This window comes from Calidris pugnax, unplaced genomic scaffold (assembly GCF_001431845.1).
Source record: "Calidris pugnax isolate Ruff unplaced genomic scaffold, ASM143184v1 scaffold219, whole genome shotgun sequence".
NCBI classification, from domain to species: Eukaryota; Metazoa; Chordata; class Aves; order Charadriiformes; family Scolopacidae; genus Calidris; species Calidris pugnax.
This window is the reverse complement of record NW_015094507.1, coordinates 9,027,243-9,044,126: the sequence shown is the minus strand read 5'-3', so window position 1 is coordinate 9,044,126 and position 16,884 is coordinate 9,027,243. Positions and strand designations below refer to the sequence as shown.

The 16,884-nt window shown below is 36.5% G+C and overlaps 1 protein-coding gene across 1 annotated transcript in view; it reads right to left on the bottom strand.

Moving 5' to 3' along the window:
• Positions 1–248: 248 nt before the first annotated feature.
• Positions 249–16,884, bottom strand: part of SEC63 (SEC63 homolog, protein translocation regulator) — a 62,363-nt gene continuing 45,727 nt past the window's right edge. The window contains exons 12-21 of the mRNA XM_014964705.1: positions 15,993–16,147; positions 14,105–14,252; positions 12,285–12,367; positions 10,535–10,594; positions 10,132–10,290; positions 9,216–9,374; positions 8,168–8,269; positions 2,997–3,095; positions 2,058–2,162; positions 249–1,495 (exon numbers count right to left, since the gene is read on the bottom strand). Coding sequence (XP_014820191.1) covers positions 1,352–1,495; positions 2,058–2,162; positions 2,997–3,095; positions 8,168–8,269; positions 9,216–9,374; positions 10,132–10,290; positions 10,535–10,594; positions 12,285–12,367; positions 14,105–14,252; positions 15,993–16,147 — 1,214 coding nt within the window. The 3' untranslated portion in view covers positions 249–1,351. The remainder of the gene's footprint in view (positions 1,496–2,057; positions 2,163–2,996; positions 3,096–8,167; positions 8,270–9,215; positions 9,375–10,131; positions 10,291–10,534; positions 10,595–12,284; positions 12,368–14,104; positions 14,253–15,992; positions 16,148–16,884) is intronic.

The window sequence follows — 16,884 nt, the reverse complement described above, 5'->3', positions numbered from 1 at the left end:
GTTTTCATAGTTCAATACATAGGAACAGAAATACATCTGTTCCTACTTGCAGAACACTCATATGTATTTCTGAAATATAGAAATACAACTGTTAATTAATCACTTTCATTTGTTTTATTGAGTTGAAGAAAAGGAAGAATCCATTCCTGGCTTTTGTCAAGTCATGCAATACACTAAATCAGAGACAATCAGAGCTCTGATTCTCTCCTCCCTGAATTTATTCTCTAATTAGACTTGTGGGTTTTGCCTTTTTTTTTTTTTTTTTTTAAACAGAGTTAGGGATAGAATCACCATCTTGTTCACAGCCCTGCAGGAGACTGAAGTAAAAAAAAAAAACTCCGAGAGATGCACACTATTACAAATTGCAAACAGCCATCAAATTATCCAGTTTATTGACGGGAATTCAAAATTGATACAAAACATGCCCTCTTTGCATGTTGTATTTTACCCTTAAAATGTTTCCGACGGTGTCAGGTAGATTCAGCGTTAAGAATATACTTCGGCTTCCAGCACGTACCTTTCATAAAGGCATTACACAAAAGCCACCAACTTCCATAACACATGGTCCCCAAATTGCTTTCAGACATTTTGTTTATCAAAAGACTCAGATCTTCTGCTGATCCGAGGAAATAAAGGCTTAAAAATGTTTTAAGCCATTAATAAGTATCCTACGGCAGAGTCAAGAAAGTTTATGATTTCCATTATAATCTTGGGCATAAAAAGGCAACAGTCCTAAAAAAGCAGCCCTCCAGAATATATGGAATGTGGCAATGGGTATGATGCCAATTTATAATGATCAAGTTAAGTAAAACAGATTTTTAAAGCTATGAATGATGTGAGCAGTATCACAGCAAAAATATTTAATGAATACCACAGAACCAATCAAGTTTGAAAGTTGAGCATATGATGTTTCAATCAACAGAGATTTGTAATGTCAAATATACCAAAATGTTTTCTAAAATAAATTCCTAATGCAGAAAAATTGATTTAAAGTTCGCTCCTAGCTATAAGTACCTTTAATTTAAATTGGACCCTAAATTGATCAGACAATACATAGCCCACACTTTCGGACATTTAGAATAAAAAAGCTTTTATTTTCAATTGAAACAAATGCACCATCCTGCACTTGAAGGCTATAATGAGCCATAAGCATATTCCAAGGTGTATCAATGGCAACAGATTTGTTTCACCTCCACTGAGAAGTTACATAATGCACTCTTAATTGGTAAAGAAAAATTAAACTCAGCCTTCTCAAAGCTTCTGTACTGTGTTTCTTGGTTATTGTACAGTTCCACAGTCAGACCAAGAGTTTGCGGTGTGTGCAGATATTGTAGTCAATCAACAGGATTGTTTAATCATCATCTTCCTCCTCTTCCTCTTCCTCCTCAAAACTGTCTTCAAAGCCCTCGCTGTCTTCCTGGTCCTCATCACCTTCTATTGCTGTATCCCATTGCGGATGGTTTTCTGGCACTGGCTTTGCTTCATGAACTTCCAGCTGTAATTGGATCAAGAAAAAGAAAGAAGAGGGGAGAATACACATCAATTTGGGAAAACAAAAACAAACCCCAGAACAAAGGACACCACCCATGAAATTGACAGTTAAAGAAAAAACAAAACAAAACAAAACACTACCAACAATCAAACAAGAAAAAAACAACCAATACAGAAAAAAACCCAAAACAAAACCAACAACCACTTCCAGAAATAAGGCACACATCTCATTCATGGGATGTATCTAGGACTAAGGGCAGGGCAATGGCATGGCAGGCCTCAAGGTATAAAGCCAGAACCAGCCATACTGTAGAAATTGAATAAACGTGAGATTATGTTTATTAAAATATGCAGGCACTGGAAAACATCACAAACTTTAGTGCCATTTAACCCATCATAAAATTGCCTCTACTGGCATCAGGCAGAAACAGCTTATAAACCCTTCTTGCCACTAGTATAAATTAGGACAGATTGAATTCTTAAAGATAACACAACTTTGGGGGTTTTAATAACCATATGAAGTAGCTTTCAATATAATACAAATACATAACACAATTATACATCACCTTCAATGGTTTAATCTGGTCCAAACCCATATATGAATCCGATCTTAAATAAACTGTGTACTGATAATTTCCAGGTTTGCCTGGTGCTGGGAACTTCAGCTCTACCTACAAAACAGAATTCATGCTGTAAGTTCTTACTGCTTTCAAGTAACACATTAGAATAAATATCTAAGTACACTAATGAGCAATAAATACTACTACAGAATATTTTTTCATTAAAAAAATAATAATAAATACTTCTTACAATTGACACTTCTTTGAAAAAATCTCTATATAATAAAACACCTGCAGCAAAGAGACAGAATACCCAAGCACAATACCTTCCATGAAAGATGAATAGTCAAGTCACATTTTTTTCTGAATTAGATCAAAGTAACTCTATGTTTTTAAGTACACAATTTCACCCTGTTTTATGCTTCCTAAGTCTCAAAAACCTTAACAGGTTAAAACACTTAGTCTGCTGGAAGTCTTAGTTTAACTCTTACTTGAAGTTGTACATAAAATCTATTTTGAAAGAACAAAATACATCAAATCTCATTTTTTCAGAAAAGCATAAAACACAGCCAAAGGTTACAGTCTCAGAAAGGTTCGTATGAGCGGAGGCTAATTAATTTGTCACAGCCTCTGCTTTACAGAGAAAGAACACTTAGTATTTCTCACACATTTGAATAACTGTAAGAATCATCATTGTGTACAAATACTGGTTTTCATCAGCTTTTGATATCAGGGAAAGAAATCATATTCTGCAATGAAACTTGAAAGTCTTCTTAAATTATCTGTTCTTTCTCCATTATCAATTTTCTTTTATCAGGAGAATAAAATTTGTTTCCCATCTTAAGAGATAAGTATGAAAAAAATTAAAATCTAAATGTATTTGCATACCATAAGACACTTCAGTACAGTTTTGCAACACCCTAAAAGAATATTCAAGTACTTTACCTCTTCTTTATCTTTGAGTGTACAAACGTGATATGGCATACATATTAGCATCTGCTCCTTCCGATCTGCAATATACAGCCACCACCATTCTTGTTTTTCCTTTCATAAAAGAAAAAAAAACCAAAAACAAACCACAAAATAGGATTATTCATGTAAAATTATGACCCTACACTTTATAACAGGTAATTATGATTCACTGTTCCTTACAATACAGCTAGGAAGGCTTGTGTGTGTTTGGTTGGGTTTTTTAAACTCTTGGATGCGTTAGTATAAAATATATAGTATATACTGAAAGCAATCAGGTTATCACAGGTAACTGCTGGTCTCGAAAGGCTTCATTCAGCCTAAGCTACCATGTGAGACATGGAACTGCTCTGAAGAACTGTGTCCACTAAGGATTAACAAGCAACTTCATGCAATCCAATACTACCTTAGGTTCTTTAACAGAAATCCAGCCTGGATGAAAAGGTCAGTACACAAAGTAAGGCATGATAAAAGATAAAGTATTCTTCCCAGTAAACAATCTTTTTCAGGAAAGTATGTTTTACCCCACTTCTCACTCCCTCCAAAAAGCAGGAATGTGCTGAAAGTTGGAATTTGGACATAGTGTGATTTCACTTCAAGGAAGTATGAACCATAAACAGTATTGGTATTTGTAAAGGATACCCAACAACTGCTGCCTGTCACACACACCTTTCAAAATAGCTACAGGTCTCAAAGGTCTTGCAACTGCAGGGGCTAAAGCATAGTTCCTACACTAAATGAAATTAAATGAGTGCAGTTCTTCATAAAGGACAGCAACACTATACAAAAATAATAGTTTATCCCTCAACTGGAGTCAGATTTTTAAGACTGGTTGTGTCCATGCTGCTGAACTGCACCACATTCTCAAATGAGAAAGGCTACAGCTCTTCAGCATCAACATTTAGCCACTCGTCCTTTTTGGTTGGCCCTCTGGCACATGTTTTCGGCAAAATCCACTTTGTTTTAAAGAAGCTGAAACTTTTCTACTGCAAAGAAGTTAGCTTAGTACTGCAAAGCAAGCTTCCATTCCTTCACCTCCTTAAGCCTTTTATTTTAAAAAAGTTAGGAGGGGAGGGGGACTTCTTCAAGTAATAGTCGTAACAGCATAATCCTAACCCTTACGGAAAAACCCTCACCTTTTAGACAACCCAAATGACAGATTGCTGAACTGTGTTCCAAACCAATTTTTACCCATCCCTGGTGGTCTGATCACATTTGTGACAGACTGGAGCCCTAAACAGCACATCTTATAACAGTTACAAGTCAAGCTCCAAACCAGGAGGCCAATTTTTATATATTTACAGCAACACCAATCAGATGTGCTGCATGAAAGTGGTTGTCTTGTTTTCTTTCATTTTTAATCTAACAGCATTAGAAGGACTGAAGGAAAGGATACAGCAGAATTCACCACCACCACTGAGCCCCTTCCAAATTCCACAAGTGGGGAAGCAAACACTGTTAATACATAGAATTTGAAGAATCTTTGTCTCTACTGAAAGAGTCAGAAGTTCAATAGTTTTGGTGTAGTGGTGGGTTTTGGGTGATTATTTTTTGTTTGTTTTTTTTTTAAACACTTCAGAAGCCAACATTTGTTGATCTGAAATTTAAATACCGCAGGTTGAAAACTTACAAGAGCTAAATTAACTCCTCTCTTTTCAAGTGACTAATTGCTATGCTAGTAATAAACATCATCATCTCACTGAAATATTCAACTACAAAACTACAGATTTACAACAGCAAGACGCTCACACCAGCAACCAAAACACCCTGATTAGCACTGCTGAGTTCCAGAGCAGGAGTTTAAAACTAACTCAATATGTTAATGCCCGTTTTATAGTCTATAAAAGTAAAAGCAACTGCATCACAGTAAAGCAACAGCATTCCTTCACGTGCTCAGCACAACAGGAACTGAGAACAGGACAAAACCCTATTCCCATACTATTTAAGACTAGAATCTGTAGAACTATAAGAAGTCCTTTTACCAACTATTCTAAGTTATTTTCTTCATGAAAAAGTGTCCCATGTGATTACAAGGCGTAAGTTATTTTATCTCTAAGTTTCAACAATAAATACAATGTCAGTCTGCTTGACAGCTGTAGCAAGGAAGAATCTTATGCAGTCGAAGTGTTTATTTCCTAGCCAAGGGGCCTCTAGGAATAGAAGGATAAATAGTATAAATAGTACAAATGAAAGGAACTACAGGAGATAGATCCGTTACACAAATGGCTACTCTCCATTTTGGGCCTGTAAGGACTCTGATCACGGAAAAAAGGAACTGAATTTGTATCAATATGTTATTTTTGATGTTACCAAAACATTGTGCTGACTTATTATAGGCTGTGCATGTTTCCATCACTCTCAATGGCAAGGAATAATTTTTTTTTAGAACAAAGATAAAAACTGCCAGCCAGATTTTCACAAAAACTGGTAAAAATAACAGCCGGGGGTAGGGGGAAGAAATAACAGAACAAACAAAAGTCATTGATGTAATGGTCAAATGAATCTACAGAATAAACTCTTTGGAAGTAAAGCTCCTAACCCCAAAGTACCATTGCTCTTTTATAGAAAGGACAACTGTGCAGGAGTGTCATTTTCCTCTCTCTTATTGGGTGGAATTTAAAGTTTATGCCTGTGAGAATCTGGCAAGCTAACAGGCAAGCGGGCAAAATGCCCTTTAACAGATGGGTGCAAGGTTTGGCATGCCAGGGAACCAGTATGTTCATGAAATTGGAACATCAGGGCCAGTTTCTACCTAAAAATGTCAAAACTACAATCTGTGCAGTTTCTGGATCCACGGATGCAGGAGCAGAAGATAATTATTTAGGAACCCGCATAGATTAAAGATGCATCTCTGGCAGAGTAATCAACTGCCCAAAAAACTTAGATGAAACAGCGTTAAGGCCACCTCCTGAGAATAAATATATTAGGCTCAGCTACACTCAAACATCCGTAAATTCTGGAAATACAGAGATTCACACAACTACAGCATTTCATCCTCAACTCTGCATCTCTGAACCAGCCATGACCACAATACACATAATACTCTAAATCACAGATGAAAAAACCACCCAGGGAGTAGGATGGATTTTCCTCTTCAGACATCGCAAATCAACTTTATCTGAACATGCTCCAACTGCAGCTACAGCACTAACTACAGCCACAATCAGAGAAGAGAGTTTAGAAAATTTACAGCTGCAGGGCCATGAGATAACACGTGTATCTTTCAAGTTCAAGCATTCAGTTCAGCCCTAGATTTTATTATTTTTTTCTTAGTACTGGATTTATCATAAACCCCACCAGCATCTTGGTTACACCCAGCTGAAGCTTAAGCAGCTTTGTACAGAGTAAGAACAAGCCAAGTCTCTGAAGAAACCCTCAGTGCAGTGAAAAGGAAAGAGGAGTAGTTAGCACCCCTGTGGCCCCAGGCACAGCCCACGCTCACTGTTTGAGCTCAGACTGATGACCAAAGCCAGCTGCCGTCGCAGCAAGGAGGTATTAAGACTCAGCTGCATATGTGACATGATCTAAGGCAGCCAGAAGAGCAGAATGCCAGTACACCTTCTCCTGTTACGCTGGTGTACTGCTGGAAGCTGTGCTGAGAGACGGGAGGGTACCTAACAGTGTCAGGAAAACACAGCCTTAACATCAGCCATTACAAAACTAGATGTCGTGAAGCCACACAACTCTCAGTTAAGACCTTCGGAAAATAATTTATTTGGTTTATTTGTATATCCTGCCTGGCTCCTTAGCAACAGGTCTTGCTTCCCACACTTTGCTTTCTAATGATGGCAGAACTAGGTAAAACCAGCAGGAATGGTGTGATCACAAGCATGGGGACAGTGGAGTATGTTTTGCACACACAACAAGCTGCATGGGTACAGACGAGGAGCCTTGGGGAATGAAAAGAGGTACCCCAGTGTATTTCTTCTTCCTCATGTTTTCTTGTTCTTCCTCATCTCAGTTGTCTCCTTTAAGCTACAAGAGGAAACATAAGCCTTGCATCCTGCCTCCCCATTACTGAGAGAGAAGAGATCCTGGACTAGATGACAGCAGGATGAGAGACAAGAGATCCTAGACTAGTTTCCCAGTCAGAGAGCAGAGAAGCAGAGGAAATCCCCTGAACCACTTCCCTGGAAAGAAAGTGTGGCCAAATACTCATTCCTGGTCACCTCCCAAAGACCTAACTTACCTGCTCAGAAATCAAACACCACACTTCGAAAAATCCCATCTTTTTGGAGGTTGCATTGCTGTAACCAGACACCTATTGAGTAGTTTGCTGTTCGTGTAAATAACAACTGATGTATGGAAACATACCTTCAACAACAAAGACTGATGTAAAGACACCTCAGCCTGTCTACTACACTGGGTCACCATTCTCAAATACATCCTTTTCTCTAATACCCATCCACATCTGACATTGTATTTTTGAGCTCTACAGGAAAGATTGTTCCACAATTGGCTTCTGCCACTTCCAGACTACATTGTGGTAGAAAGAGACAGCTTTGCCAACCCTCTCCATCTTCCACAGGGGCATGCTGTGTTGCCACCATGCTGTTGTGTTGAGACTTGAAGTCAAGCAGGAAACCAGAACAAATCTGCTGACCAAATGACCCCCAAACGCTCCTGTCATTTCTGTTATCACAGGACCTCCCACAGCTTACAGGCGCTTGCAGTTAGAGTAATACTCTACCCTTAACTCTGTATTAGAGACACTGCTGTACTTTCATCTTCCATAGCAAAAAAAAAAAAAAAAGAAAAAGAAAAAGAGAAGAAAAGGACTATAGCTTAAATCCCTATATATCTGAAAGGTTTCATTCTTAATCTATCTATATGTAGCAGATCAGCAGGAAAAAACCCAAACAAACCAAAACTTCAGCATTATTGCCATCAAAATGGAACTTTAAACTCTGTTCAAGTTTGCAAATCTCTGGGAACTGAACAGAAAGAATAATATATTAGAAGTTTTTAGGAAAAGTATCTGAAGGAATTTAAGAGGATTTTATAAATTAAGACTTTTGTACAATTTTTTCAAGTATTAAACTTTTTTAAAGCCCATTATTTACAGTAAAAATATAAAAATAGCAATTAATTTGTATTATATTAATTCTCATGTTTCACGAACTATGTAACGGTTTTCTATTACTGACCTCAGGGAAAAAAAGACTGTAAACGGGATGTGTTATCTTTGACTTCGTTTCAAGAAGGGCTCGTTCCTTTCTCTGTATACTTTGCTGCAATTCTTGCCACTCCTGTCAAAGATAAGTTTAAAGAGTTACTGTGCACAAGCCATCTTCGGCATTAAAGAGACAGACATTTTAGTCTGTGGAAATGATACGTATGACAAGCTCTTATACTATACTAAACAATGCAAAAGGGAAAGGCACATAGAGATTAAGTTATACCTTACGATTAAAGGCAAAAAGATCAAGCAACCATAAAGCTAAAGAGAACATTCACGTTAACATTAAAAAAAACCAAAACCTAAAAGCATGGATCTGTGGGGCTTGCACACGTTCTTCAAAACTCACTTCTACAGCACTGCCTATAAACACTCACTACCTGAATTGCAAGAGTCCTGATTACAAACTTGATGAGTCTTTTCCTATCAGAAGCTTATTCTCACCCTGCACAGGACTTCAGTTCTCACTTTCAAGTCTTCCACTTTAAGACCTGTGGTGCAGAAATCATCTACCACCACAATGCCTCATTCTCAATTACCACCTCTTAATCCAGTTTCGGACTAGTAACTTAATTATTAACAGTCACTAGAGTTTATTAAGCCCATGTACAAGTTTGTTCAACTACTGCATGTTTACAGTATGCATTATGCACTATGCAACAGCCACTGCATGTAAAGAACAAAGTTCAAAGGAGAGACTTTCTCTCACAAAATCTGCAGCAGCTAGTAATCAAATTAAGCTGAAAGAAATACTATAATCTTTCCTTGAAATCAAGGTATTTTTCTCATGCCATTTTTAAGTTTTCTGTCTGTTCTGCAAAGACCCTTCACCGCTCTCTGAAATAGGCCTGCAATGACAAAGCTCTTATGCTGGAATGAGGTCTGAAAACCTCTGGAGAACAGATATTACTCCTTCATCCCAGTGTTGCCTAGCCTGAGGGGATGCTAGAGGATTAAAATGCATTTTCTCTCAAACCCAGAGGCAATATTACCCTTCAAGAAAAAATAAGGCTTACAGCTTCATCATCCTTGTTTTGCTTCTCATCTTGTTCTCTGTCAGAATCTCTGTCGCTTCCATCATCTTTTTCACTTTGAGAGTCCCTGTTTGTTTCTTCTTCTTCAGATTCACTTCCTTTATCAGAGACCTCATCATCTTCTTCCTTCGCAACTACTTCCTAATGGGAAAGAAAAAATAAAGCAAACAGAAACCTCTAACTTAGTTTGTCTGCATTATTGTAGTACACAGCATTAACACCTGTCGTATGGTCATAGGTCTTGTTTCCTATTTTGATTTACACTCTTCGGGTGTCACAGAGGATATCTACAGCAAAGATTAATCCTTTTCACCTCGTGTGCTAAGAGGAGCAGGAAAGCAATTTTCCTTCTCCATATGGCAGCCAGAATACAAACGAGGGAAACAGTATTTGATTCTGGGGTCGCATTTCAGAAAGTGGTAAGAAAAGAGAGAATGTAAGAAAGTACCTGCAACATGGCCCATGAGGTGGAGAAAACGCCATGTAGTATGAGCATAAAGGTACTAAAGCTACTTAATTTACCAGAAGAAAATCTCATTTCAGTTTTTTCCTTTAGAGGACAAGTAGAAGGTACAGAACAATTCACCTCCCAGAAGGCAGCATAACAAGAACTAGAAAGAAGGGACTATGAAGCCAAACTTCTAAAGTAGTTGGGCACAACTGTCAGCAGGGACCACTGGAAATATTACTGTAGTGGTTCTCTGATTATTTTTAAATGTAATTTTAATGTAATTAAAATATAATTACCAGTGATTTTTAAATGTAAAGAAAGGCTATTTTTAGGAGATATGCTTCACAGACAGATAGAATGAAATGCAACAGACATACAAAAAAACCTCATGAGATTAGGAGTGACAAACTGAACACAATACTAAAATTCAATGAATCTGTGAGCTACCCCATTAGCTTGTTTTTGCTTCTGCTGCTTTGGCGGCTGCAACGAAGGTGGCACAGGTTTCTTTTTCAATGGCTTCTTTTTCTTTGATTTCGAAGCTTTCTTGGTTCCTTTATTCTTTTGCTGCCATCCTTTGCTCTTAACTTTGTTGACATCTCCTTGCTGTAAGAAAGCAGTATTTTAAATATTTATTCTGTTCATTAAATTTCAGGCATTCACTGTACTTTACGCACTTTAAAGTTAGATGTAACTTGTAACTTAGTTAGCAAGTTAGAAAGCAGAGCTCAAGAGACACTTCAGTAGGCATTTCTGGGAAAAAAAATTGCTTGAGAAGCACACAATTAGAAACTCATGATCTGAAAAAGTTCTCTTTAGCTAGCGCAAGGAACATTCATTGTTCACTCACCCCATCTTCTGTTGGTTGCTCTTCTGCTGCACATATAGACTGTTCCTTTTCAAACACTTCCTGATTAGAGAAATATGTGAAAACTATTAATACCTCTCTGTACCAAAAGAACAAATTATTATTTTATGTTTGAACTTAAACTAAATCACCTTAATCAGGTCTGAAGGTTTTACTCATTATGGCAAATTCTTTTATCAGTGACAAACACAACAGGAGACTAAAAGGTCAAAATTAAACACTGTTTTGAACATTTGGTCTAGGATTTTTGCACCACTAGCATTATAAAGATATTTAGTAACAACATGTCATCTTGTTCCAAAGAATCTACTTGTTTTATAAAGTATAGAAATCCTGTATCACAGAAGCAAGCAGTAGCAAAAATGCAAATTCTGCTCCAGTTGCCAAAGCATTAAAAACTTCAACAGCTGCACTGCTACACAGGGACACAGCACAGCAAATCAAACCAGAAATATGAAACGTTAAGACAAAACACAATATTAGTATTATGTAGACCAGAACATCTCTATGCAAACGGAATTTTTTTCATGCATTTCTTTCTTCAAAACATACTACACGCCATTTAAAAAAAAAAAAATCAGTAATAAGGAGCTGTCATATAAAGATGACAATTATCAGATACCACCATATAAAAACCCTCATATAAACGACTAGCACTAGTTTTGTAGGTCATGTATTTCAAAACCAGACTGCCCAGCAGGGTTCACATAGAAAACATCTTAAATGAGTTTTCTATATGCTGTCAGATGTTTTAATTAATTTCTAAGTACAGTTCAAGCTGCTCGTAATTTTCAGTTTCCTTCATTTTTAAGGTCCAGCATAGTGACACAGTGCTTCTACCTTCCACACCTACTGCACCCTCAGTTATCATGGAGATGATGCATTTTGAAACCCATAGTGTGAACACACGGTACTTATATATGTATATCTATACAGAAACTGCTTTCTGGTGATCCAGCTTCAATGGCTACACTGACCACCTGCTATACTCGTGCTTGCACACCTTACCTTAGGGGCACAACCCACACTTTCCATTTACTTACACGATTATCTGAATAGTTGAGATGCAAAAATTGATACCGTGGGTTTTGTTAGCTAAAAGTTTATTTACTTTATGTGCATTAAATTTTTTGTTCAAAGGAAGTCATTACTCCATTTTAAGCTCAAAAACAAGCACAAGTCAGAAGTTTAACCGCTAGGGTGTGGTATTATTTTGGTTATGCCACGTTGCTACCCATTTAGCAGTTCACTTTCTCGATGTGGCACTGGTGTACCTCCTTTTTATTAAGTTTTTATTAAGACTGAGTTTCTTTCATAAAAGTGTCTAAAACACCCAAGAGATTTGTAACATTATGAGCCCACATAAAGTGAAATCAAATACTGTCCTAAGGACTTGAGTGAATACTTTATTCAAGTTCAAAACCTAAGTTTCTGAATGTCTCTCTTCCTGTTATTTACAAACCTCAGGGCAGTATCGCTTGCCATATTCTTTTACTGTTCCCTAGACAACTGCAACGGGTCAGACTGAACTTTGGTTTGATTCCAGGAAAACTTTCTAATTCAGAAAAAAAAAAAAAACATAAGGAAGGATTAAGAGCACAAGTTCTCAATTTCAAATCTCAATTTTACAGTTATAGCTAAAGAACACTATGTTAGCTTGCAAAGAAGAAATGCCTGCTTATTAGCATATACTTGCAGTTACCCTAAAAGAACAAGTATTCTTAATACTTACTGCCATGGTCTGTCTTGTTAGTGTGACGAGAACAGTGACAAGAGAACCTACTGTAATATTGTTGCTGTCTTCATCATCCAAAACTAGTGTAAAAAAAAAAACAAAACCACACCAATTAAACTTCTTTAAAGCCTTTTTTCGCACTAAACATTGCTTCTGTCTAAATATAAACATGCAAATTCCAGTAATTTAAAAAAAAATAATTTCAAAATATTATTTAATAAGTCTGCTACAACCTCAAATATACTATCAGAATGAGGGCTGGTAGTTCAGCAAACTATAAAACAGCAACATTGAGTTTGAAATTTTAATTGCATGAAAGTTAGAAAATTCAAAGTTATAGCTGCTGTGGGAACCATAACTCTGTGATATTGTGCATTATATATTAAAGCATAAAACTTCAGAAACATGAAATACCACACATGACCAAAGGGACCCTATTATATTTGTTCTGGGAATCATAACTTTGATTTTCCTGACTTCCATATGATTAACAACTCAATTTCAATACCACATTAACAATCATGCATTTAATTCTTTTTTAAGTAGAAGGCAAAGGAAAATAAGAGAACAGCAATGATTATTTTAACTAAAACATCAAACGTAGAACCCACAGGAAAGCCACTGAGGAGTTTATATCTCCAGTCTATGAACTGGAGAATGTCCCAGTTTGGGGTGGAATAGACTTATATCCCAGCATGGATTTCCCACCACCACTGCCTGAGAAAGCAGTTTTACTATTCACTAGTTTTACATGTATATTTTATATAATGGTAATATCGAACTAAATAGAAAAGCATATGCATTGTTTAACCTTCCATATCACACCTGAGTACAGCTGTGTGACAAACAGACTACAGGCAGAAAAGGATTGCTTGCCAAAATATGGGAGGGTACTCCAAGACTAAACAGATTTACACAACCATGTACAGTCCCGTGCTACAAAATAAAGACTTTTTTGTGTTTCTTCTTAAAAAACACACAAACAACATTTAGAAATACCAAACTTAACAGATTTTTTTCTTCTTTAACAGATATTTCCATTAATGCTTGCTTCTCAGAGGACTATGCATAAGCTAAATCACAAATTAGGCTACCCAAACAAGATGTATCACATTTTTCATTTGATCACTGCAACCACAGGTGACAATACAAATTAGAAACAACCTTTCAAATATCTCATATTTACTAGTACTGATCTTCTACAAAGGAAAGGAGACCCTGGAACCAATTCACTTTCCACTGAAAGGCTGCCTAACAGGAACTGCTTAGTAATTCACCTGATCTTCAGGGAGGAAGAGCATTATACATTCATTGAAAAAGTGCACACAAAAGGTAGCCAAGTATAGCATGGACAAATTCTGCCAGATATAAAAACCATACAAGGATTATCACAAAGGAACCCATGAATATTTAGTCAGCAGGGCCTCCAACTCAAAATCTCACAAAGGACTCTCCACGCTGGAGTAAGCTGCGCATAAATTCTGGAATAAGCACAACTTTTTAAGATAGCTAATAAAAGTGGTATTTCAACCAGAATTCCACATTGCTCATGAAATATTAAATCAGTGGATGAAATACCAGATAAGCTCCTGTAGGAGAAACTACTGCTGGCTTGGGAATCTGTGAAATGTTTCAATGTACTTTATCTCCTCAGACTATAAATCTTACACGCAAGAGCCCGCCACTCAAAAAAGTATATAATTTCCAGGCCACATAAATAACAGTCGTGTTTCAGCATCCTCCGAAAGCTTACCGCCAACAGACTATCAAAATGTCAGAAGAGCAACACACACAGAACAAAAGGACCTCCCACTCACCCTGTGGTTTTATATCCATAGTGACATGCGGGAAGCTGCCAAGGACAGCCATAACTTCATCATATTTCTTATCTTCTAGGAAATGCAGTAAATTGCGACGATCAGAACCTTTCAAACTCACCAAATCCTGAATACTTTTGATTTTATACTGAATTAAAAAAAGAAAAAGGAAGTTATGTGGTAGCAAAGAACACAGTCCACAAATAAACTCTTGATAATACATCACTTGTGTCCCCACATTACTAACACACACATACCATTTGATTTGTTCTTACAAAAAAACATGCTTTAGGAAACTAGGCAAGCATATGTTTTGGGAAACAATAAAACAAAGAGGTTGCACTCAGACCTGCGAAATAGTACTGCTTTGAACATTGGGGTGTTCCATCCTATGTCACCCTTTAGGAACCCAATACATGTCTTATAGAACTACTATTTCAGACAGCTTTCTCAGAAAGCTGAGCCAGGAAATTTTATTAATTGGGTTATTAAGAGTACTTCAATGCTTTGAGATTTATATTAGCAGTAACAAGTTACTTCTTTTTGTTGCTTTTTAATACCGAATTGCAAACAAATCTAAAACCATTCCTTCTAAGATGTGAAGGCCAGAATGAAAAGGATAAAACAAACACGGATTTGTCTGAATACTTGATTACTTCAGTCCATTAGAAAAGTGTGCATTTTATTCAAAACAAAATGCATCTAGGTAGACTGACCATACCTCCACTCCAGAGGACTGTCTTTTTGAAAAGTCCAGTGAATGGGAATCCTGTACAAAGAAGCCTAACACATTGGTCTCACCCCTCTTTCAGGGGAAGGACAGGTAGGATTACGAGATGTCCATATTCTTGACTTCCATACTTTGTTACACTGCACATGCCAAAAAATACATCTAAAATTGAGTGCTTTTTTCTAGGCTCCCTGTAGTTTAGGGCTGGATTAAGAAAAGTAAGTGTCTTATGATACCTATAAAAGAATGGTTCTTTTACTTCATCCAAAGGAGAAGACTGCTTGACTATTTGATTAACAAGCTATCTTCAAAGGGGATTAAAAAAAATGCAGTACTCAAGAATTCTTTATCTTCACACTAACACAGAAACATTTAAACACCACCTAAGGCTGCAGTAATGCTAAACAAAACTTCCATTAGATAAAAATAATATTTTTAAGATTGATAAGAATTAACCATTATAATAAGACTATCACAAAAGTCAACAGCTTGCACTAGAAGATAACTGCTTGTTTCTAAACAGGAATTCCTAGAAGATATAACTACAGTTAAACAAACAAGCAGGTTTGAATACAGGGATGTAGTTAGTACAAGAGGGAAGTCATATATGCAGGTATTCAGACAATACTATTCTTTTTCATGCTTAAGTTCGACAAATACTAACTCCTACCCAATTACATAGTAATAGCTTTTTAAAGCACCCTCTTTCATGCATAAAGGATGACAAAATCTGAAATACTCCCACAGTAATTGATTTCTTTTTTTCATTTTACAAACTCCACTATGCTACCTTCCAAATATATTTTCTATCAAACTAGATTAAGAATGATGTAAAGCCAAACAAGGGGAAAAACAAAAAAAATCCCAGTAGGGTATTCCAGCTCTATACTGGAAAAACGTTATATTAAATACAAGACAGTACTCTGTAATAAGAAGGAAATTCTGTTTTTTCTGCTTGAGGTCACTGTAGACTGATCTTTTACACTCTTTTACACTTACAAGATCTCTGATCTTAATTTCCACCTCCTGAGATGGACTTTAAATAAACGTTTTTATTCCCTTAGTTAAATCATGAGCTTTGGTCCTTATAGGCAAATAGGTAAAAGAACTAACAAAAATGTTTTAAAACATTACCAAATATAGTTCATAGTTTTATACCTTTTTATGATTGGAGACCCGCCTAAGGTTGTCCTCTTCAATGTGAGGCAGCTGCAAAAGGGGAGACTTGAACTGCTGAAGTCCCTGGACAGTCATCTGGGAAAGCTTCATGCAATTTTCCAAAGATCCCAAAGATGGAGCACGGAACTCCCTTTCTTGGGGAGAATGAAACAGATAACAGCATTTTTAATTATTTTGTTTCTTACACTTTTACAATGTATACTCATGTTACAGACTACAGAAAACCTTGGTTTTAGTCAAGCAAAAGAAAGATGCATTTTAATATGGTCAGCTTAGTTAACCAGGCAACATTTCTACTCTCACTGCAGTCACACAGCCTGGCAGACATGTTCTTCCCTCCATTTAGACTGTCACAGCTGAACACTAAGAAAGGGAAACACTTCCATCTAACATTGTCTCAGAAAAAAAACCAGCACAATGTATCTAATGCAAATTATAAAAACTCCACCACTTAAGTTTAAAAAAAAAAAAAAAAAAAAACCAAACCAACTTTGTAAGCATACCATTAAATATATTTTATCATTAAACATTAATCTTTCACAACACAATACATTATTTATAAGATTTTTATCTTGAGATTAAGATAAAGGTAGCAGCCTATCACATGCGAGAAAAAAAAATGTAGGTATAACTGAAGCTAAGCAGGACATATTATGTTAGAAGGCAGTAAGAACAGCTATAAAAATATCAAAGGCATGGCTTTTATAAGTAAACCTAGAGGTTAAAAGGGGTGGCTGAGCAAACATCTATTTGAGTTTTATTTTAGAAATTACCTGTAATTCCTTTAATGTTTTAAAGTACTAAGAGCCATACACTCTACATAATTAAAATAATCAAAAGACAGACAAAAGCCAGAACAGAGCAAAAGAAA